A 22,830-nucleotide genomic window follows, 5' to 3' on the forward strand; every position below is an offset into this window, starting at 1 on the left:
TGGAGCCCCTGGAGATCATCCAGTCCAACCCCCCTGCTAAGGCAGGGCACCCACAGAAGCTTGCCCAGCATCACAATGCCCAGCTGGCATGAGGGAAGGAGACTCCACAACCTCTCTGGGCAGCCTGCTCCAAGGCTCCAGCACCCTCACAGCAAAGTTTCCTCTGAAGTCTGCTGCTGCTGCTGAAGGGATAGCTGGGTTGGTATTTCATTGATATTCCAAACAGTGTTTTCTTTCTCAAATGGCCTTCTGATTTTGTTCACAAAGATGTGGATATCAAACCAAGTTGAGTGCACCAAAACAGAACCCTGTGAAATCACAGACTGAAACTGCTCAGCTCTCAGTTAATCTTCTGTGCCTTTTTCAGATCACCTCTACAAACCAAGATGTGCGGGCAGACCATTCTGACCATGTTTGTGCTCTGGGGTAAGTTATTAAGACTGAAGTTTGTTGGAAGTGATGCTGAATGAAGAATCATCACCATTTCTGCTTTACAGTGCTGTTTCAAGCCATGCTACTGGATTAGTGTCTTAGCACAACATGCATCTACAATTGAGAAACACTAACATGGAACAGTGACACTCTCAGAGTTGTGCCTATGTGTCTGTCCTGCTTTGCAGGCCATGGGCTGCAGGATACCAGCAGGTTGGAGCCAGCCACTACAGCTGGCTTCAGGTATATCTCACACCATCCACATCACAGTAAAAAGAATGAGGTTTACTGAGGAGAAGTTCTTACTGAAGCTGGGACTTCCTGCTCACCCTGCTCCTCTTCCTTCTCCTCCTCTTGAGGACTGCCTTCCTGCTTGTAGTGACTGCTGCACTTTTGCTGGGCTAAGTACAACTTTGTATCTCTTGTGTTGACTTTGGTATTAGTTTTTGGCTGTTCCATTAAATCCATTCTCATTCCTTGAATAATGCAGCCAGTTCTGGTGTCCTCATCCTAAGAAGGACACAGAGATCTTGGACTGAGTCCAGAGAAGGGCCACAAGGATAACACAAGAGATGAACCACTTCTGCTATGAGGATAGGCTTAGGGACCTGGGGTTATTCAGCCTGGAGAAGAGAAGACTCCCTGAGGACCTTATAGCTGCCTTCCAGTACCTGAAGGGATCCTACAGGAAGGCTGGAGAGGGACTTTTCATAAGGGTGTCTAGAGACAGGACAAGGGGAATGGTTTTGAGCTGAGGGAGAGTAGGATTAGGCTGGATTTTAGGAAGGTTTCTTCTTTAATTCCTGCATTTAATTAATGGATTTCTGATATCTATGAAAAGAGAGCAGGTGAAAAGACTGGTAAATCCTTGGGGTGCTTCCACCACTCTGCTCATATTGCCTTGCTTAGAGTAAAATACACAAATGGTGAATCTCCTCACCAAGCCATATGTCTCTGTTCTAATTTACATTTCCCAGAGACTCAAATACAGTTAATAGAACCAGTAACAGTTTATGGGATGCCTCTCCCTCTTCCCCTTTCTTTCCCAAAGAAAAGGAATTAGATGTAGAAAGAGAAAATAGGTAAGCACACCCAAATAAATAACCTCACTGCGATTTGGAAGCTAAAAGAAGAAAAGTTTAACAATAAATAAAAGGCATCTGAGGTAGGGAAGTTACAAAGGTATAGGGAAGGGAAAGCAAGATACAAAATATGTAAATCCAGCCAGATTTGATGGCAGTGGATTTGTCCTCCTCCTCCTCCTGGGTTATGGCCACGTGGTGAAACAAAGACAACCAGGAATGAGGATGATGATTGCTGGCAAGAAGGAGGCAGGGAGAGAGAAAGAGAAAAGTGGAAGTCCCCCTGCTTTCATGGATCTTAGACAGGATGAGGAAGTGGGCTAACCACCACACCTGGCAGTGATCAAACCCCCCCTGGGGAGGGTCAGGACCACCTGGGGTCAGGGTCAGAACCACTCCCCCAGGAGGGTTAACCCTGTACACCATAAAGATACCAATGTTAATCTCCCAAGGAGCAAGAGGAAATGGCCTCAAGTTGTGCCAGGAGAGGTTTAGGTTCACAGGCTCACAGGATGTCAAAGGTTGGAAGGGACCCAAAGAGATCATCGAGTCCAAGCCCCCTGCCAGAGCAGGACCAGACAATCTAGCTCAGGTCACACAGGCACACACCCAGACAGGCCTTGAAAGTCTCCAGAGAAGGAGACAAGAGGAACATCTTTTTTCCCCAAAGAGTTGTCAGGGACTGGCCCAGACTGCCCAGGGCAGTGAGAGTCTCCATCCTTGGAGGGGTTTCACAGCCATGAAGATGTGGTGCTGAGGGCCATGGCTTAGTGGTGACCTGGCAATGCTGGGTTATGGTTGGACTCAGAGATCTTAAAGGTCTTTTTCAACCAAAACAATTCTGTGACTCTGTGGTGGGGTGTGTGAGGGGACAGGCATTATTTGGAAGAAGAGATGAGTGGTAGGAATCTCTTCCCACCCCCTAGCTGACTATAATTTGAGTAGTATGTTATTTATCTGCCATGCTTCATAGGCAATCATGTCACCTACTCATTGTCCTTTTCACATCATGAATTATGGACTAAAAACCCATTCAGTCAACTGAATCCTCTGCATGCAGCCAGGAGGCTCTAATGAAGCTGATATTTACAGTGGCACAAACTCTGGGAAATGAGCAGGGAGGAAAGAGCAGAACCCATCAGGGGTCTGGCAACACAAACTCTGCGTCAGGAGAAAGCAAAGCCCTTGAACACACTCTGTAATGACACTGTCTGCTCCTAAGGCAGCCTGCATCTGCAGCCTGCTCGAGTTGCAGATGTCCCTTCTCACTGCAGGAAGGTTGCACTAGATGACCTTCAAAGGGCCATTCCAACCCAAACCAGTCAATGATTCTGTGCCATTGTTCTCCAAACTCACTACACCTAAGTTCTTTTCTCAACCTCTTGAAATGAGTCAAGACCAAGAGTGTTAGGGAAGCATCTCTTTGAGGTAAAACAGCCTATGTTAATGAGAATATAGCAAACCCTAGACCTAAGTTCAGCCACTCTGCAGGTGTGAGTCTCATCTTCCCTTGCAGTGCTAGGACATTTGCAATCCAGCTCATATGACACAGCTCTATTGCTGTAGAAAGGCCAATCCCATTGTCTTGGGATTCAGACCCTTTAACTACAAGAAAGACATTGAGAGGCAGGAGCAGATTCTGAGAAGCACAGTGAAGATGATGAAGGGTCTGGAAAACAGATGTGGTGAGGAGCAGCTGAGGGAACTGGGGTTGTTCAGCCTGGAGGGGCGACCTCATTGCTCTCTGCAACTGCCCTAAAAGAATGCTGGAGTGAGGTGGGGGTTGGTGTCTTCTCCTTAATATCAGGTGACAGAATGGAAAGAAATGGTCTGAAATTGTGCCAGGGGAGGTTTAGGTTGGAGATGAGGAAGAATTTATCTCCCAAATGAGTGGTCAGGCACTGAAACAGGCTGCCCAGAGAGGTGATGGAGTTGCCATCCCAGGAGGTGTTCAAGAAATGTGGGGACACAGCACACTGGAAGAAGGTTTAATGGCCATGGTGGTGTTGGGTTGGTGGTTCAACTTGGTAATCTTAGAGGGCTTTCCTAACCTAAACAATTCTATGATTCTATGTCACCCTGTAGCAGCTAAACATCAGATAAAGTATTACAGGAATATATGGCTGGGTGTGACTCTGCCACCCCAGGGCACCATCTGGGAAATGAGATGTAGGAATGTCCTGCTTTGAGCTAGAACAGAACCAGTTCTGCTCAGAGCTGTGGCTGCTCAGCTCAATCACTGCTCAGTGAGGCACTTTCTGCAGTTCAGGGCAGGTTTGCACAGCCAGAGGCTGCTGCCAACAGTGAGAACATGATGGGGAGAGACACTGCTGAGGGCTGGGCTGCAGAAAGGCTCTGCCTTGGACTTTTGGCCATACCAAGGGCACTGCTGTAGCTTGTGCCCCACACTGGGGTACAGGTAGACAAGGATGTCCTTCCACCCCACAGGCCAGGCACCCTTTGTGCCCACTCCAGCATCTGTCACTTGTGACAGCCACTCAGAGGGATGTTTGTGCTGATTTTGCTTGCAGCTGAGAGAACAGCCCCTGGAAGCAGCCTGATTTTCTGCCATGAATGTGTTTCTGCATAACATCAACCTCTCCTTTTCACTGTCCAGTCAGATGATCTTTTTCTTTCTGTCTCAAATCAATTTGCCTTTTTGTTTGCAGACTTCCTTCCAGTGGCCATTTCCCATTGTATGATCCATCAGATCCCCCCCTCGAACTTCACATTGCCCCTTCTGCTGCCAAATGAGACATTTCTTAGTCCTTTCTCTGGTGGAGTTGTTCAGAGCTGGTCTGACTTGAGGAGAGAGCATGGAACATCCACAACCAAGCTTCCCTTGCTAATGAATGAAGAAAGTTTTCTGTGTTGCCTTTGGAGTGACAGCAGCATTGATTGTTCTTTGTACAGAGCAAGCATGCAGGCAAGGAGGTTTATTCCTTCTGAAATAAATGTCTCTGCTTCTCAGGAAATTGGTGAGTTTTGCATTTGAGGACATACTTAGTTACTACTTCTTCCAAAAATGGTTGGGGGGTGTTGTTGTTTGGGAGGACAGGGGCTGGGCTGTGTTCATTATTATTTTATCCAGAGCAGACAACATCACAGGGTGAAATCCTTCCTAATAAGTCTGTAGTGGAAGGTGAAGGAATTTGTATAGCACAGTTTCAAAAGGGGGGGGGGGGGAAAGTTGTCTGTCTCTAAGGGAATTCAGAATAAAACATGTAGCATTGCAGATGAGGAGGTAAGGGCAGAGCTTCAAAGGGCTTTAGACACTAAAAGAAATATTTGCCATATTTTGCTGCACATGGGCTTTAAACTCCTTCAGGAGAGGGGAAGGTGGAGAGCAAATGCCATCTTTTCTGCCTTAGTAAAGATCTGTGCATGGGTTAGGTCAAGTTATGTTTTTTCCTAGGCTGTTTTTCTCCCACAAACCACAGTCTCTGGCTTGTTGGCCAACTGCTGTTGGTGTCAGGAATCTCCTTGAACTCAGGAGAGGAGAATTTCATTTGACAAGAGCAAGGAACAAATCTCCTAAAGGCTGCCATACTCTGTTTGCTGTGTTGTGTCTGCAGTACAGCTGTCTGTGTGTCCACAAGGTGTACCCAGTACAGCCACATCGAGGCTGTACCAGTCAACAGTAGCAAACCCTTCAGCCAGCAGCTTAATTTCCTTCTCCCTCTTGTGGCCTTGTCCACAAAGCCAGATAAAATATATTGCTTCTCTAATAACTGCTGCCCAATTCTACAAGGATTACTCAGGAACATTTGCACACTTGTAGCCCAGCCTCACCTTCATGAATATCTGCTGCTTGTCCTCTCTGTGAGTGAATTCTGTCCTGGGGCTTGTTGGTTTTAACACAGCTCACAACGTTTAATCCTTTCTTTCTGTTCAGATTCCAGCTGGAACGTGGAGTGTCAGATTACAGGCAAGCTGGACCTCTTAGTTTGTAGCCTGTGGGTTTTGAAGTCGTACTTCAGAGCTGACTTGAAGGTTAATCTTTTCTATGCTGTGTAAGTACAGACTATTACATTTGGCACTGGTAGCACCTGAAAGCATCTTCTGAAACACCAGCGCTGGCCTCTAAAACTTGTAGCACAGAGGAAATGTTGGCTTTGCAAATAGATGATATCTTAGGCACCTGTTTTCTTAACTTATCCAGCACCCTCACAGCAATGAAGTTTCTCTTCATGTTCAGATTGAACCTCTTGGGTTACGGTTTGAGTTGCAGCTGGGATGAAGAGTTTGTATTATGAAGAGAATTCAGTGTCACATAATTTATGCATGGGCAGCAAGTAGAGAGAGAGAACTCTGCCCCTCTGCTCTGCTCTGCTCTGCTCTGCTCTGCTCTGCTCTGCTCTGCTGAGACCCTGGCTGTGGTGCTGGGGGCAGCTCTGGAGTCTTCAGCACAGCACATACAGGGACCTGTTGGAGTGGGGCCAGGGGAGGCCACAGATATGACGGGAGGGCTGGAAGCCCTCTGATGTGAGGCCAGGCTGAAAGAGTTGATTTTTTTCAGCCTGGAGATGAGAAGGCTCCAGGAAGAGAAGGCTTCTGGTGGCCTTTCAGAGAGAAGGAAGAAATGTTTGACACTGAGGGGGTGAGAGCCTGGCCCAGGTTGCCCAGAGAGGTGGTAGCTGCCCCATCCCTGGAACCATTGCAGGTCAGATTATCTGGGGCTTTGAGCAACCTGCTCTGTTTGCAGCAGTCTCTGCTGCCTGCAGGGCAGTTGGACTGGGTGACTTTTAAAGGTCCCTTCCAACCCAAACCTGCTATGAGTGCAGGCCCTACAGCCTCAATTGAGTGCTGGTGGCACTTCTGGATTCAGCTATTTCCTGGTGCAAAGGCAAAGTGCAGTCCCTGCTGTTGGAGTAGTTGTTTCACTGCCTCATTTCATATTAATATTTCTCTTTTTGGGTCCCTAAGTTCTGGGGGAAGAGCTAGCAAAGCACTTCGGATTTTTGGTGAGGTGACAGATTTCCCTGCTGGCTTGCTGATACCTTAACATTCTATTCACATGAGCCAAAATACCTTGACAACATTCCCAGTTTTAAAAATATGCATTCCTGGCATGTGTTGCTCCCTGGAAGCCTGGGGATGAAGCCAGAGTTCTCATATACAGGACAGGCAAGGTACAAAAATAATGACCTAGAGGAATCTACACCAAAAAGATCTTGGGTCCTCAACACCTTCTGATATTTTTTCAGCACTGAAGAAGTGTCCTCTGACTTTACACATCATTTACAAGCAGGCAAAGTGTGGATATCAAGTAGCTTTGAGTAGAAAATGGTTTGTTCTCTCCAAACCAGTGTTATGCTACAAAATATTTGTTTCAAACCAGTTCTGTGCCAGTATTCAGTAAGAGGCTCAAGCAAAGGCAGTGATGAGGCTTTTACCTTCTCTAGCAACATGTCTGTGGGAAGAGAAAAATAGAATTAGACAAATAATGTTAATTGTCTACCAAAAGTGAATGATGTGTGCTAGAAAAGTTGGACCAGATGATCTTCAGGCGCACTTCCAACCTGGCATTCTGTGATTGTGTGTGATTCAAGGAATGCTATGGAAGGATTGATTCTCTCTCTCTCTGTCTGTCTGTCTATCTCTCTAATCTAATTTTTGTCCCCAGTACCTGAAGGGCCTACAAGAAAGCTGGAGAGGGACTTCTTACAAGGGCTTGTAGTGATAGGATGAGAGGGAATGGATTGAGGCTGGAGGAGGGGAAATTTAGACTGAATATCAGGAAGAAATTCTTTCTAGTGAGGGTGGTGAGACACTGGAACAGGTTGCCCAGGGAGGTTGTGGAGATGCCCCCTGCCTAGGGGGACTAGGCTGGCCAGGGCCTTGAGCAACCTGATCTAGTGGAAAATGTCACTGCTCATAGCAGGGGGGTTGGAACTGGATGATCTTTCAGGTCCCTTTCAGCCCAAACCATTCTGTGATGGTTAATGACATGAACTGAAATCACTTAGCCTGTGGTGATGTAGTTGAATTGTGAGCACTGATGATAATTTGCTCTTTCAGCTGCTGGTGAGGTGTAGGTTGTGCTGATATTTCTGTCCTAGGTTCCCATGTTTTAAGGATGCCATTTACCTCAGGAATAGTAGCTTAGTTGAGTGCATCAGCTACACGTGGAGCTATCTGCAGCTGGAAAACCTTGTGCTAGAGACTTATCCACTTATGAACTTGGCAACCATCAGATGTTCTGCAGCCTAACAGGGCAGCTTGTTCAGGAAGGTGTTGTCCTGGAGCTACTATATATCAAATACACTGAAAGAGTCCTTAGAACTCCAAAAAGACTTGCTCTGCCAGCTCCTAACAGAGGCACCACTGCATCAACACTATATAGAGATATTGAAAGCAGAGGTGCAACGGTGACCTTATTTCTGATAGCATAAGAGAGTGATTTAGATTAGAAGAGGCCTTTAAGATCATTGAGTTCAAATGTTGTTCCAGCACTGCCAGGTCACCACTAGACCATGTCTCTCAGCACCACATCTCCGTGGCTTTTCAATTCCTCTAAGGATGGAGACTTTACCACTGCCCTGCACAGCCTGGTCCAGACCTTGACAACTCTTTTGAGGAAGAACTTGTTCCTTGACCTAAACTTCCCCTGGTACAACTTGAAGTCATTTCTTCTTGTCATAGAGTCATAAAACTGTTGAGGTTGGAAGAGACCTTTGAGATCATCAAGCCAAACTGCTCACCTAGAGCTCCCAGTCCCACCACTACTGGTGAGTTACTATCACTAAACCATGTCCTCTGCACCACAAGTCTTTTAAATACCTCCAGGAATGAGAACTCCTCCACTTCCCTGGGCAGCCTGTTCCAATGCTTGAGAACCCTTGCTGGGAAGAAATTGTTCCTGATACCCAACATAAACCTCTCCTGGCACAAGTTGAGTCCTGGGAGAAGAGACCAACCCCACCTGGCTGCCATCACCTTCCAGGGAGTAGTAGAGAGCCAGAAGGTTCCATCCACACAGGACAACATGGGGAGGAATACTGGTTTGTTTTTTTCCCCCGTTGCACAGGTGGTTACCTGGGTGCAAATAAGCTCAGTTTGATGGTTAGAAGTTGAAATAATTATTAGGAATGATAGGAGACAGATGTGAGGTGTGATGGTAACTGCTTTCCAGAGAGATCATGTGATAGTTTGGGGGTTACCCCGCCCCCCCACACTTTTGAATTTGCCCCAGCTCACTCAGACGGCCTCTGGGAATATAGATGAAGCAATTTATTTACAGCTAGCAGAATTTACAAGCAGCTATTTACAATATATACAGTTATATACAATTATATACAGAAATATACAAAGGATAAACAATACAAAAGCACAACTCCCCTCCCAGAAACCTGAGTCCCCAGGAGGGGCTCTCAAACCACCCCAACACCTCCCCCCGGCCCTCTCAACCTTACCCCAGTTCTCAGGAAGAAAAGAGGTGCAGCCAAGAGGTTAGGGAGCAGGGTTAGTAGGAGCAGGGTTAATGAGATGTGACCAGGTCCAAGGCAAAAGCAAGAGTGAGAAACAAAATGGAGAAAAAGTCTTTCTTCTTCCCAGAGTTCTCAGCGAGACTGTGAGAGAAGTAGACACAATTGTTTTTCATTTCACTGCCCGTTATCTAGTTCTGTTACCAAAACATTCCAGCTTGCTTCAAACTAGCACAATCCACCCCTGTCTACTTCACTCAGAGTATCGCTGAGAATTATCCAATCTAATCTAAACCAGTATTTACACTAAAACAATATATACAAGTTCAGTTCACACTTCAATCAGATGTAGGTGATTCAAAAGCTCAGAACAGGGACTCCCAGGTGATGTTGGGTTCGTGCTCACGTACTGTAGATTCTATCGTAGATTCTCTCAGTGTTGGGCGCCGATGTTACCTAGAACAGAAAACTCCTAACAGCTTGAATTTTAAACTCTCTCAGCCAAGGTTAGATTTCTCTGTGGAATACACTGGATTTCACCATTCTCCTGCATTACCCAGTAGGTGTGACCAGGACCTTCAGCAGAAACCACCCCTTGGACAGGTTTCCCTTCACCCGAAGGAGAAAACACCCAAACAGTTTTCCCTAACAGATTCTTCTCATGTACAACAGGAACTTTATCACCGTCTACTGTTTGGACCAAATCTGATTGTGCAGGTCCTGCTCTGTTTACTGAACCTCTACTATTTACCAACCAAGTAGCTTCTGCTAAATGTTTGTCCCAGTTTTTCAGAGTTCCACCCCCCATGGCTTTCAGGGTGGTTTTCAGCAAACCGTTGTAGCGTTCAATCTTCCCTGAAGCTGGTGCATAGTAGGGTATATGATAGATCCATTCAATACCATGCTCTTTGGCCCAGTTTTTCACAAGATTGTTCTTGAAATGAGTGCCATTGTCTGACTCAATTCTCTCTGGAGTTCCATGTCTCCACAAGATCTGTCTCTCCAAACCAACAATGGTGTTACGTGCAGTAGCATGTGGAACTGGATAGGTTTCCAACCACACAGTGCTGGCTTCTACCATCGTTAGCACATACTGCTTACCAGAACGAGATCGAGGTAAAGTGATGTAGTCAATCTGCCAGGCTTCACCATACTTGTACTTTGACCATCTCTCACCATACCATAAGGGCTTGATTCGCTTAGCCTGCTTAATAGCAGCACAAATGTCACAGTCATAGATGACTTGGGTGATAGCGTCCATGGACAAGTCGATTGACCTATCACGAGCCCATCGGTATGTTCCATCTCTGCCTTGATGTCCAGATGAGTCATGGGCCCACCGAGCTAAGAACAGCTCACCTCGGTGTTTCCAATCAAGGTCAATGTCAAGTTCAGAGTTGGTATCAGCTTGAGCAATCTTAGCAGCTTGGTCTGCCTTCTGGTTATGTTGATGTTCCTCAGTAGCTCTGCTCTTAGGCATGTGTGCATCTACGTGCCGCACCTTCACTAGAGTTCTCTCCAGCCGTGCATCAATGTCCTGCCATAGATCAGCACACCAAATAGGCTTTCCTTTCCTCTGCCAACCATTCTTCTTCCAGTCCTTTAGCCAACCCCATAGAGCATTGGCTACCATCCATGAGTCGGTGTAGAGGTAAAGGATAGGCCAATTCTCACGTTCAGCCACATCAAGAGCAAGTTGAACAGCTTTTACCTCAGCGAACTGACTGGATTCTCCTTCGCCATCTTTCGTTTCGGTAACTCTCCTGGTTGGACTCCAAACTGCTGACTTCCATATTCGCTTGTTGCCAACAAGATGACAGGAACCATCTGTGAACAAAGCATAGTCCTTTTCCTGATCAGAGAGATCACCATAGGGAGGAGCTTCCTCAGCACGAGTTATTTTCTCCTCTGGAGGTTTGGAACAGTCTGTGCCTTCCGGCCAGTTGGTGATCACCTCCACCAAACCAGGTCGGTCAAGATTACCCATTCGCGCTCGCTGGGTTATCAAAGCCATCCATTTAGACCAGGTTGCATCTGTGGCATGATGTGGTGATGAACCTTTGCCTTTGAACATCCAGTTAAGAACTGGCAGTCTAGGAGCTAAAAGCAATTGTGACTCAGTTCCAATCACTTCAGAAGCTGCTTTCACTCCCTCATAGGCTGCTAGAATCTCTTTCTCAGTTGCAGTGTAATTTGTCTCCGAACCTCTGTAACAACGTCCCCAGAAACCAAGTGGACGTCCACGTGTCTCATTTGGAGCTCTCTGCCAAAGACTCCAAGTTGGACCATTGTCACTGGCAGCCGTGTACAGAATGTTCTTAATGTCCAGACCAGATCTCACAGGACCCAAGCCCACTGCATGGACTACTTCTCGCTTGATCTGATCAAAGGCTGCTTGTTGTTCAGGTCCCCACTCGAAATTGTTTCTCTTACGAGTCACATCATGCAGAGGTTTGACAATCTGACTGAAACCAGGAATGTGTAGTCTCCAAAATCCCACCACACCAAGAAAAGAAAGTGTGTCCTTCTTACTGGTGGGAACTGCCATGGTAGAGACTTTGTTGATCACATCCTGAGGAATGTAACGGCGACCATCCTGCCACCGCACTCCCAGAAACTGAATTTCTCTGGCAGGTCCTTTGACCTTGTCTCTCTTAATGGCAAAACCTGCTTGCAACAGAATGTCAATGATTTTGTTACCTTTCTCGAAGACTTCCTCAGCAGTTTGGCCCCACACAATGATGTCGTCGATGTACTGGATGTGCTCTGGAGCTTTACCTTTCTCCAGTGCATTGTGGATGACTGAGTGACAGATGGTTGAGCTGTGCTTCCACCCCTGAGGCAAACGATTGAACTGGTACTGGATTCCTCTCCAGGTGAATGCAAACTGAGGCCTGCACTCCTTTGCTATGGGAATAGAGAAGAAAGCATTAGCAATGTCTATGGTTGCATACCATTTAGCCTCCTTCGATTCCAGCTCGTACTGGAGTTCCAGCATGTCCGGCACAGCTGCACTCATGGGTGGCGTCACCTCGTTGAGGGCACGAAAGTCAACTGTCAGTCTCCAGTCGCCTGTAGGTTTGCGCACAGGCCAGATGGGACTGTTGAAAGGTGAATGAGCTTTCTCGATGACAGCCTGATCCTCTAATTGACGAATCAGCTGATGAATGGGCAGCAAAGAGTCACGGTTAGTTCTGTACTGCCTATGATGAACAGTTTGAGTTGCAATTGGCACTTCCAGGTCCTCTATGTCATGATGTCCCACAACTGCAGATTCATCAGAAAGTTCAGGTCTAATGGACAATTTCAATTTATCATCCTCAATCTCTACAGATGCTATTCCAAAAGCCCATTTGTGACCCTTAGGATCTTTGAAACAACCTTGTCTCAAAAAGTCAATTCCCAAAATGCAAGGCGCATCAGGACCAGTTACAATAGTATGTGTCTTCCACTCTTTACCAGTTAAACTGATCTCAGCCTGTACCTTAGTTAACTCTTGAGATCCACCAGTGATTCCAAAGATAGAAATGGACTCTGTCCCTTTGCAATTTGATGGCAATAAAGTACACTGAGCACCTGTGTCAACTAAAGCCCTGTATTTCCGAACTCTTGAACTGCCAGGCCACCTAATGAATACATTCCAATAGATTCGGTTCTCTCCACTATCCCTTTCCTCCTCCTGGCTAGAGGCAGGGCACCCCTAATGCTGAACATGGCATGTAGGGTGTACACAGTGATTGGTGTTGTTGTGAGAGGAACTGCAACTGTTGGAACAATTGCAGTTGCTCTCGGGAGCTGAAGAAGTGACAGCTACTTTCCTGGCATTATTGCCTCTGTTTCTGCCACTCTGCAGATCCCTGACTCTCTTTGAAAGAGCTGAAGTAGGTTTACCATCCCATTTGTTCATGTTCTCCCCGTATGTGTCACGCAGAAGTATCCACAGTGACGCACGTGATTGCTGCTGTCTGGGTGGAATTTGTCTCCTCCTGGGCTGGAATTGCCTTGCAGGAGGGGGGCGTCTGTTCCTGACTGCAGAAACATGCACCCATTCAGATGATGCAGGAATGGTATCCTTTACCAGATTGGAAATTGAGGTTGTAAGGTCCTCCTTCAGTTCTTTCATGGTATCTTTAATCTCTGTAGTCATAGTCTTTATGGCACAGATTATACCAGAGTGTGACAAGCTATCCTCTATCTGCCTGAGCTGGTCAGTGAACTCACCAACAGTGAAAGATCTTCCATTATCACTCCTTGATAGAAACTTACTGGCCAAGATGTTAGCATAGGATGAAGGAGCAAGCTTAATAAGCTTCTTCATGAGACCTGTTCCCAAAGGAATATCGTCAGGCTCATGAGTGCCATGATCTCCATAAAGCACTTCCTTCACAGCAAACTCCTTCAGAAGCTTAATTCCCTGCTCAACGGTGTTCCACTTCTTGGCAGCCCATGGCAAATCATCTCGGGAAGGATATCTCATAGCCACAGCCAACAGAAGGCGTGTCCACAAGCTAACCCTACCAAGAGGACTTGCTAGGTGTTTGTCCACTCCACTCTCCTTAGTGAGTGGTCCCAGCTGCTTGGCAGACTTGTCTCCTACCTGCAGGGCATTAGCACCAATGCCACGGCATCTCACTAGCCAGCTTAAGATTGGCTCACCTGATTCCCTTGTGTATTCCTTCCTAACTTCCCTGACCTCTCTGAGTGGATCCTTGGAGCCTTGGATGTCATCTTCCTCCTCTTCCTCCTGTTGTTCTGGTGGTGCCGGGCCTAACACAATCTTCCTCATAGCATTCCTAAACTCATTGGAACCATCCTCTCTCTTGGCAGCTAACCTCACAGCACTCCTCTCACTTGAGTATTGTTGTCTCAGCACATCTACAAGGTCTCGTAGACTAACTATCTCATCCTCCTCCTCTTCTCCTTGCTGCTGATCACCAGAGGTCCCCTGTCTTACATCCTCCTGCGAACCACTCTTTGTCTTAGCTTTTGCCTTAGCAGGTGCCAGAAGGGCCTGAGTAGCAACAGACTTGGACGTGTCTGCTGGAGGATTTGAATCTTTAGGAGTCTGACCTGAAGCTTGTGAGTTCAAATCTGCCTTGCTTTTAACAGGAGGATTTTGGTTCTGGTCTGCTGGCTGGGGGTTTGAATTGGCTGAGCTGGTGTCATTAGGATTTGGACTGACTGGGCTAGCATTACTAGCACTAGTAGTATTATTAGCATTAGTGGGATTGTTTGCCTGTCCTCCTGGGATGCCTGCCAACCCTGAGGTGTTATCATTTTTGCTAGGAACATTCTGATTTTGGGTACCTGCCTGTCCTCCTAGGGCTCCTGCCGAACTCTGTGGCTTGTTTTGGTTATCCTTATCATTGTTTACGTTATTGGCGGGAACATTGGCTGCGCTCCCAGCACTTGGAGAAGGAGGGGCAGAGGCTGGCAAGGGGGAAGCCGATAACTGTGTTCCCTTGTTTTGCTGTGAAAGAGACTGCTTCTGAGACACAGAATTCTTCCTAGCTCTTACAGAAACTGGTTTTGAATTTTTCACCAATAATGCCAAAATTAATATGAATATTAAAATCATGAGGCAAATATTAAAAATTGTGAGAAGAAAAACAGTTTTACACGAGCATGTACCTAGGCAAACAGTTGGAATTCCTGTCTTAGGCTGAATAACTCTCATTAGAGCCATATTTAAAGCAGAATTTCCATTGATTGTCACATTATTGACCAGAGCTCCTGTAATGTCCTTGGTAATATTCTCAGAGATATTAAAACCAGCATAACCAAGAATCAAATCACCCCAGCTCCAGAACATATCTGAAACCTTAGCTTTAGCCTTATTATAAGCCAGATCAATAAAATAAGCAACAATTTGACCTTTTAACCAACTAAATGCCAAGAAAACAAAACCAGACCAGAGCAATGCACCAACCAAATACAATAGCTGCTTGATTAGCTTCATCTTAATTCCCAGAGCTGATTTCCACTCACTCAAATAACTAGCCCCACGTTGGGCGCCAATTAAAAATGTGATGGTTTGGGGGTTACCCCGCCCCCCCCCCACTTTTGAATTTGCCCCAGCTCACTCAGACGGCCTCTGGGAATATAGATGAAGCAATTTATTTACAGCTAGCAGAATTTACAAGCAGCTATTTACAATATATACAGTTATATACAATTATATACAGAAATATACAAAGGATAAACAATACAAAAGCACAACTCCCCTCCCAGAAACCTGAGTCCCCAGGAGGGGCTCTCAAACCACCCCAACACCTCCCCCCGGCCCTCTCAACCTTACCCCAGTTCTCAGGAAGAAAAGAGGTGCAGCCAAGAGGTTAGGGAGCAGGGTTAGTAGGAGCAGGGTTAATGAGATGTGACCAGGTCCAAGGCAAAAGCAAGAGTGAGAAACAAAATGGAGAAAAAGTCTTTCTTCTTCCCAGAGTTCTCAGCGAGACTGTGAGAGAAGTAGACACAATTGTTTTTCATTTCACTGCCCGTTATCTAGTTCTGTTACCAAAACATTCCAGCTTGCTTCAAACTAGCACAGATCAGAATGAAGACAAGAGTCTGATGCAGAGCCTACATTCTTATGGACCAGTTGTGGGGTTTGTGAGACAAACACAGTCTGTGAGCAGCACTAGAAAGCAGGGAAACTTGAAAGTGAATTCTGTGAAGTCTTTGAAAGCAAATTCAGGAGAAAGAAGTGGAACCACAACTATACAAACAGAACTGTTCCAAGTACTTTAAAAGCTGCATGTCTGCCAGATACCATTAGCAGAAGGTTCCATAATCCTCCTGTCCTAAAGGAGTCTGTGAGTCTTGGTAAAAATTACTTCAGGAATGTCAGCTTTGACTGACTGCAGCACTAAGCAATGTACACTAATCTGGGTAGGAAACCACAGGGCTCTTGAGGTCACTGTTGCAGAGTGCAGGTGCTGTGAGGCCACAGCACTACTGAAAATAATTGAAGAGTGTGCTAGAAGTTAGGTGGGTGCATGAAGTGTGTGTTGATCAGAGAATGGTGAGGGGAGTGGAGCCCTGATTAAAGAAGATCAGTGGCTGTGCATTGTGTGTGCCCCTGCAGTCCCAGCCAGGGTGATGTGCACGAGCACATCCCCGGAATCCTTCAGCACTTGGTTCTCATTCAGCTTCTCCTCAGGTTTTGACCTTTTCTTTAGTAAGTAGGGCAGGTTGTGGTACCAGCACCAGCGAGTGATGCCCATTCCCCATGTGCTCTACAGCTGATTAAATGTAGCAGCTACCAAACATTAACACGGGGGAAGAGATGCTGAGGATCCTGTGAGGAGGAGAGGCTGAGAGCCCTGTTGAGCCTGCAGAAGAGCAGCCCCAGAGGGGATCTGATCAATGCTTAGCAAGAGCAAAGGGACCTGTGGGAGGCAAGAGGATGGGGCCACACTCTTCTCAGTGTTGCCCAGAGACAGGACAAGGGGAAATGGGCACAAACTGGAACCCAGGAGGTTCCATCTGAAGAGGAGGAGAAACTTGTTTGTTGTGAGGGTGCTGGAGCCTGAAGCAGGCTGCCCAGAGAGGTTGTGGAGTCTCTGTGTCTGGAGAGATTCCAAACCCTCCTGGCCATTGTGATGCTGGGGAAGCTACTGTGGGTGCTTCTGCTTAGCAGAGTGGTTGGACTGGATGATTTCCCTTCCATCCCCTACCATGCTGGGATTTTGTGACAACCAAATACAGAGTGTTGTGCCCTCTCTGTATTCACATTACCATGAGTCATGCTAACTCCAGACCTATTTAAACCATTTACAGAAAGGTTCTTAATTCTACTGACTTCAAATTCTTTCTCTGAATTAGTATAACAAACCCTTGCACTACAGCAATAATGCCAAAATTACTTCAGAACAATTCAAAACAAGCCTTTTTTTTTTCTCCTGGTGAGTATGAGATGTCAGGAGCAGGAAGGAATCCAGGAGGGTTGAACTGTCAGGATTTGTCTTGGCTTTCCTACTGAGAGAATTTTGCCATGGAGTGTTCACACTGTTAAATCCACTCCCTGAAGGAGGTCACTGGATACCTGCAGTGCACCCAGGATGTGTCTGTGACTGAAGGAGCCCAGAGAGTAGCTGTGGAGTAGAGATGGGAATGAAGAACGCTTGGGGAATTTCTGGTTGCTCTGAAAATAGAAGCAGTTTTGTGCCTACTTGTGCTGAATTTAACTCACCAGCGGCGGATGTTTTGGTGATGAAAACATGGAGTCATTGATTGGGAATCTATCAAAGCTGACAGAAAAGCTGACTAAGCTATTCAGGAAACATGGATTAAACCATGCAGATGGCAGCTGTTTGAAACTTAGAGTTCATTGTAGAATGGTTTTGATTGGAACAGACCTTTGAGATCATTGAGTCCAACCATTCCCAAACTGCCAAGGCTGGTGCTAAACCATGGCCCTCAGCAGCACATCTTAGCCTCTTTTCAACACCTCCAGGGATAGGGATTCAAGCAGCTCCCTGGGCAGCCTGTTCCAGTCTTTGACAGCCCTTTCTGTGAAGAAGTTTCTTCCCATGTCCAACCTAAATCTCCCCTGGTGCGACCTGAGGCCATTTCCTCCTGTCCTATGTCTTTTTCCTTGGGAGAAGAGACCAATTGTGGTGGTTTGGGTGTTACCCACCCCCCCTCCAACTTTGGAAATCACCCAGACTAGACTCAGCCTGCTCTGGGAATTGAATGAAGATTACATTTACAGTTTAGCACAATATGCAAGCAGATATTTACAGTATGTACAGTTATATACAGAAATATACAAGGTAAAAGGTAATACAGAAACACAACTCCCCTCCCAGAAACCTGAGTCCCCAGGAGGGGCTCTCAACCACCTTTCCACCTTCTCCCACCCCTCTCTACCTTACCCTAGATGTTGTCTTGTGCTTCAAGGACGAATGGAGGGTCGGACAGGGGGGTTAGGAAGCAGGTGGATTAATCAGAGAGACAGAAGGTGAGGTTAGAGAGAAATGCTGCTCAAAGCCCAGGCTGTGCCCAAATGCCTTATCTAGGTTTATACTCTTGTTCTTACACCTCTCAGCAAGCCTATGAGGGAAGTAGACACCACCATTGTTTCTCTTTCACAGCCTGTGATCTAATCCTTCTCACCAAGACATTCTAGCTAGCTTCAAACTAGCACACCAATCCCTACCTGGCTCCAGCCTCCTTCTGGGGAGTTGTAGACACCCAGAAGGTTTCCCCTCAGCCTCCTTTTCTCCAGGCAGAGCACTCCCAGCTCCCTCAGCTGCTCCTCACCAGCCCTGTTCTCCAGACCCTTCACCAGCTTTGTTGCCCTTCTCTGGACCCACTCAAGCACCTCAGTGTCCTTCATGTAGTGAGTGACTGAAAGCTGCACCCAGTATTTGAGGTGTGGCATGATCAGTGTTGAATACAGGAAGACAATCCCTGCCCTGGTCCTGCTGGCCACACTATTGCTGATCCAGGCCAGGATGCTGGTGGCCTTCTTGGCCTCCTGGGCACACAGTGACTCATCTTCAGCTGCTGTTGATCAACACTCCCAGGTTTTTCTCTACTGGGCAGCTTTCCAGGCAGAGTTCCCCAAGCCTGAAGCATCCATGGGGTTGTTATCTTAGCGTATGCAGTTTTGGCAATGGATTATGCAATCCCAACCTGTGTGTGGTAGGCTCTCAAGGAAGCAGTGTTAATAAAAAGAAAAGCAAGAAAGGGAGGGTGGGAAAAAAAATAGCTTGAAGCTAAATCTGAACATCCAGTCAGAAATAGTCCCAGGAGCTTTACTCTGAGAAATACTTAAAGCAAAATGTTGTGAGTTACTAAATCCTTCCTGTGAGCCTGCCCAAGACAATTGTAGCAATGTGTGAGTAAGTCATTTGCTTTCCAGGAGACACCAGGCTGTCCTACAGACAGATGTCCCATACAGAAAAACATTCCAAACCTTCTCTTGGAATTACCTGCACTAGGTAAAGATGTTCTGGAAGAAGCAGGTGCCTTTTGTTATCCCCAAACTTGTTTTTATCCCTTGAGCAGAAGTTGTTAGTAATTATAAGCTCTCCATGGGGCAGCAATGTGCCCTGCTGGCCAAGGCGGCCAGTAGTACACATGGGTGCATTAACAAGAGTATGTCCAACAGGTTGAGGGAGGTTCTTCTCTCCCTCTACTCAGCCCTCGTTGAGACCACGTCTGGAGTAGTGTAAGGTTCTGGGCTCCTTGTTTCAAGAGGGACAGGGAACTGCTGGAGAGAGTTCAATGGAGAGCTGTGAGGATGGTTAAGGGCCTGGAGCACCACTATGAGGAGGAAAAGCTGAGAGATCTGGGGCTGTTTAGTCTGGAGAAGAGGAGTGGCTGTCAGGAAGATGCAGTCAGTCTCTTTTCAGTGATACCCAGTGACAGGATGTGATGGTTTTGGGTGTTCTCTGTCCCTCCCCCCCACCCCTTTTAGAAATCACCCAGACTACACTCTGGAGATTGAATGAAGCTATTTATTTACAGCTAGCACAATGTACAAGCAGGTATTTACAGTACATACAGTTATATACAGAAATATACAAGGTAAAAGGTAATACAGAAACACAACTCCCCTCCCAGAAACCTTTGTCCCCAGGAGGGGCTCCCAACTGCCCTACCACCTTCTCCCACTCCTCTCAACCTTACCCCAGTCCCAAGGAAGAATTGAGGTTCAGCCAGGGGGTTAGGAAGCAAAGTGGATTAATCAGAGAAATGGCAGAGAGGCTAGAGAGAGAGAGATGCAGCTCGGCGCTCCCAGGCAGAAGATGACTACTCCCTATCTGTGTTTGCATTCTTGTTCTTATACCTCTCAGCAAGCCTATGAGTGAATTAGACATCACCCTTGTTTTCCTTTCACAGCCTGTCATCTAGTTCTTCTCACCAAAACATTCTAGCTAGCTTCAAACTAGCACACAGGACAAGGGGCAGTGAACATTAACTCAGTCACAGGAAATTCCATCTCTGCATGAGAAAAAACCAACTCTGTTGTGATGGTGCTGGAGCCCTGGGGCAGGCTGCCCAGAGAGGTTGTGGAGCCTCCTCCGGAGAGCTTCCAAAACCAGCTGGATGCGTTCTTGTGTGACCTGCCCTAAGTGGTCCTGTTTTGCAGGGGAGTTGGACTGGATGCTCTCTGGAGGTCCCTTCCAACCCCTAGCATTCTATGATTCTCTTCTTCGTAATGCTTGCTCATGGGAGAAGCTGGAGGGAATGCTGAATTGTTTAGATTTTGTTTCAGTGCCTCAAGAATTGGAATTGATTAGAACATGATCTGTGGGGTGGGTGGCAGAGAGCTGGGATTAGGCCACTGTAAGGTGAACTGTGTGCTGAGGAAGTGCCTAGTAATAGTGACCATCAGGAACCAGAAACTAGTCAACCAGTCTGAGTAAGCTACCCCATGAAATCATCCTGACTGCTCCACTTGGAAACTACTTATAAAGGGAGGAGCAGCAAAGTCAAATAAGTTGGTTATAACTAATGGCTTTTAAAACTTTTTCATTTACTGATGTTTTGGTAAATAATCCTTACCCAGCTGGGGAAAGCTTCTCTGTTGAGACAGGCTTGAGAAAGCACTGGTTTGGTTTGCATTCTGGTTTGTTTTACTTCTCTTGTAGATCAGAGCTGTCACTGGAAGATGTCTCCACGAGCTCTCTGAAGGGGCCTGTGCTGGTTGCTGAGTGTGACTGCAGTGGGTCTGACAAGTGCAAGTGCTGCGTGCCTTCTGTGAGGCTCAACGACACCTACCTCCTGTGGCTGGAGGTGGTAACTGGCCTGACACCTCTGCGGTCGCCTTTGATGTCAGTCAATCCCATAGACATAGGTGAGTGTGACCTGTGTTTTAAAGCTTGTTTTTAGTGGAGAACAGCAGCAGGACCATAGAACCACAGATTGGTTTGGGTTGAAAGGAACCTTTAAAGGTAGTGTAGTCCATCATGGCCCAAGGAAAGAAATTCAGGTGGTTTTAAGGCAAACTTTAGGTCAAACAGCAGATCTTGGTTACTGAAATGTGACAGTGCCAGGGTGCACTTTCCCAGTGTGTGCTAGTTTGAAGCAGGCTAGAATGTTTTGGTGAGAAGAACTAGATTACAGGCTGTAAAAGGAAAACAGTGGTGATGTCTACTTTGCTCATAGGCTTGCTGAGATGTGTAGGAACAAGAAAAGCAAAACATAGATAACCACTCTCTCTGGGGCTGCTGGTTGAGCTGCATCTTACTCTCTAACCTCACTCTCCATTTTTGGGACTAATCCACTTTGCTTCCTAACCCCCTGGCCCAACCTCCATTCTTCCTTGGGACTGGGGTAAGGTTGAGAGGGGTAGGGAGGAGGTGCAGGGGTGGTTGAGAGCCCCTCCTCTCAGGTTTCTGGGAGGGGAGTTGTGTTTCTGTATTACCTTTTACCTTGTATATTTCTGTATGTATCTGTATATACTGTAAATATCTGCTTGTATATTGTGCTGCTGTAAATAAATATCTTCATTCAATTTCCAGAGCCAGCTGAGTCTAGTCTGGGTGATTTCTGAAGTGTGGGGGGTGGGGAACACCCAAAACCATCACACAGTGACCTCACACAAGGTTACTCTGTCACACGTTACCTGTAGAGCAGCTCCCGAGAACCAAGTTCAAAGAGAAGGGGTGAAGGAGACCTCTGAGACAGCAGAACCCATCACCACCAGCCCCCACAGGCTGTGAGGCTTAGTGGTAAACTTGTCACTTTTTCCACAGTAAAGCCTGAGCCTCCTCTGAACCTGCATCTAGAAATGACAGAGAAAGGTCAAGTGAAGATCTGCTGGTCTGATCCTGTGCTGATGCCATACCTGCTTCAGTATGAAGTGCAGATCTCTGCAAATCCAGCTCAAAATGGTTGGCAGGTGAGTCAGCTCTTTTTGCTTGGTTTTATAAGAGAGCCATGCAGGTCAGGAATTGACTGAGCCCACACATTTCTGCCTATCCAATCTAGAACCCAGATTTTGTATCAGTCCAATCCAGAGCCCAGGATTCTGTGCCCGAATCCAGGATTGTGTGTCAATCCAGTCTAGAACCCAGGATCTCTTAACATTCTTGTGCTTGGGCAGTGACTTTGGTGGGTTGAGCAGCATGGCTGGTCTGGTGGAGCTGGGCATGGCAGACTGGTTTCTCCTGAGGTGGTATATCCAGTAGACACTGGTAAACATAACCAGTGTGGTCAAGCTGGACTTGCCATCTGTTAGACTAAGCAATGATGAAAAATCTACCTCCTCCTTAGGTCTTACAAAGGAGTAAACTTACAGAAAAGAATCTTCTCCTACCCAGCTCGCTACCAAAAAGCCACTCTCCAGATGGTTTGTTTTGGTTGTCTCTGTCTCTTTCCTCTTTCATTGTACAACAATAATGACTTCCAATGATCCAACAGATAGTTCAAGCTGCTCAGGAAACCTCCCTGGTGGTAGACAACTTGCTGCTTGGTTCTTCATACTTAGTGCAAGTGCGGAGCAGGAATCGTCACGGTCCAGGGTTCTGGAGTGAGTGGAGCACATTGTATAACCTCAGCTTGGGAGGTAGGTCACCTGCAGCTGCTTCTGAGCAGTGAGTGGGCTTTTCAGATGGCCAGTTTGGTTTCTTCAAGAACAAAGTTCTGGATGGGGCCTTAAGCAACCTGGTCTAGTAGGAGGTATCCCTGGCTATGGTAGAGGGGTCGGAACTAGATCACAGAGTGATCTAGATGATCTTTGAGGTCAATTCCAACCCAAACCATGCTGTGATTCAATGATTTTCTGTCCTCTTGCTTTCTACTTCTGCTGTCACACCAACTCCAGAGGACTAGACCTTCTAAAATCTGAACAGTTGGAGAAGGAGGGTCAGCAGAAACACCCTGGAGAGATGCATGCAGTGCAAATGACTTCTGAACATAACTGTGGCTTGGTT

General features: G+C 46.7%; 1 protein-coding gene across 7 annotated transcripts in view; it reads left to right on the top strand.

The window, feature by feature from the left end:
• Positions 1-22,830, top strand: part of LEPR (leptin receptor) — a 60,620-nt gene that overhangs the window by 12,504 nt on the left and 25,286 nt on the right. For 6 of the 7 annotated variants that reach the window (XM_064147434.1, XM_064147436.1, XM_064147438.1 and 3 more), the window contains exons 2-7: positions 368-426; positions 4,184-4,492; positions 5,410-5,527; positions 20,545-20,750; positions 21,652-21,797; positions 22,319-22,463. In XM_064147434.1, coding sequence (XP_064003504.1) covers positions 387-426; positions 4,184-4,492; positions 5,410-5,527; positions 20,545-20,750; positions 21,652-21,797; positions 22,319-22,463 — 964 coding nt within the window. In that variant the 5' untranslated portion in view covers positions 368-386. The remainder of the gene's footprint in view (positions 1-367; positions 427-4,183; positions 4,493-5,409; positions 5,528-20,544; positions 20,751-21,651; positions 21,798-22,318; positions 22,464-22,830) is intronic. The other variant, XM_064147432.1, reaches the window with a different exon arrangement.

This window comes from Pogoniulus pusillus, chromosome 8, assembly GCF_015220805.1.
Source record: "Pogoniulus pusillus isolate bPogPus1 chromosome 8, bPogPus1.pri, whole genome shotgun sequence".
NCBI lineage: Eukaryota > Metazoa > Chordata > Aves > Piciformes > Lybiidae > Pogoniulus > Pogoniulus pusillus.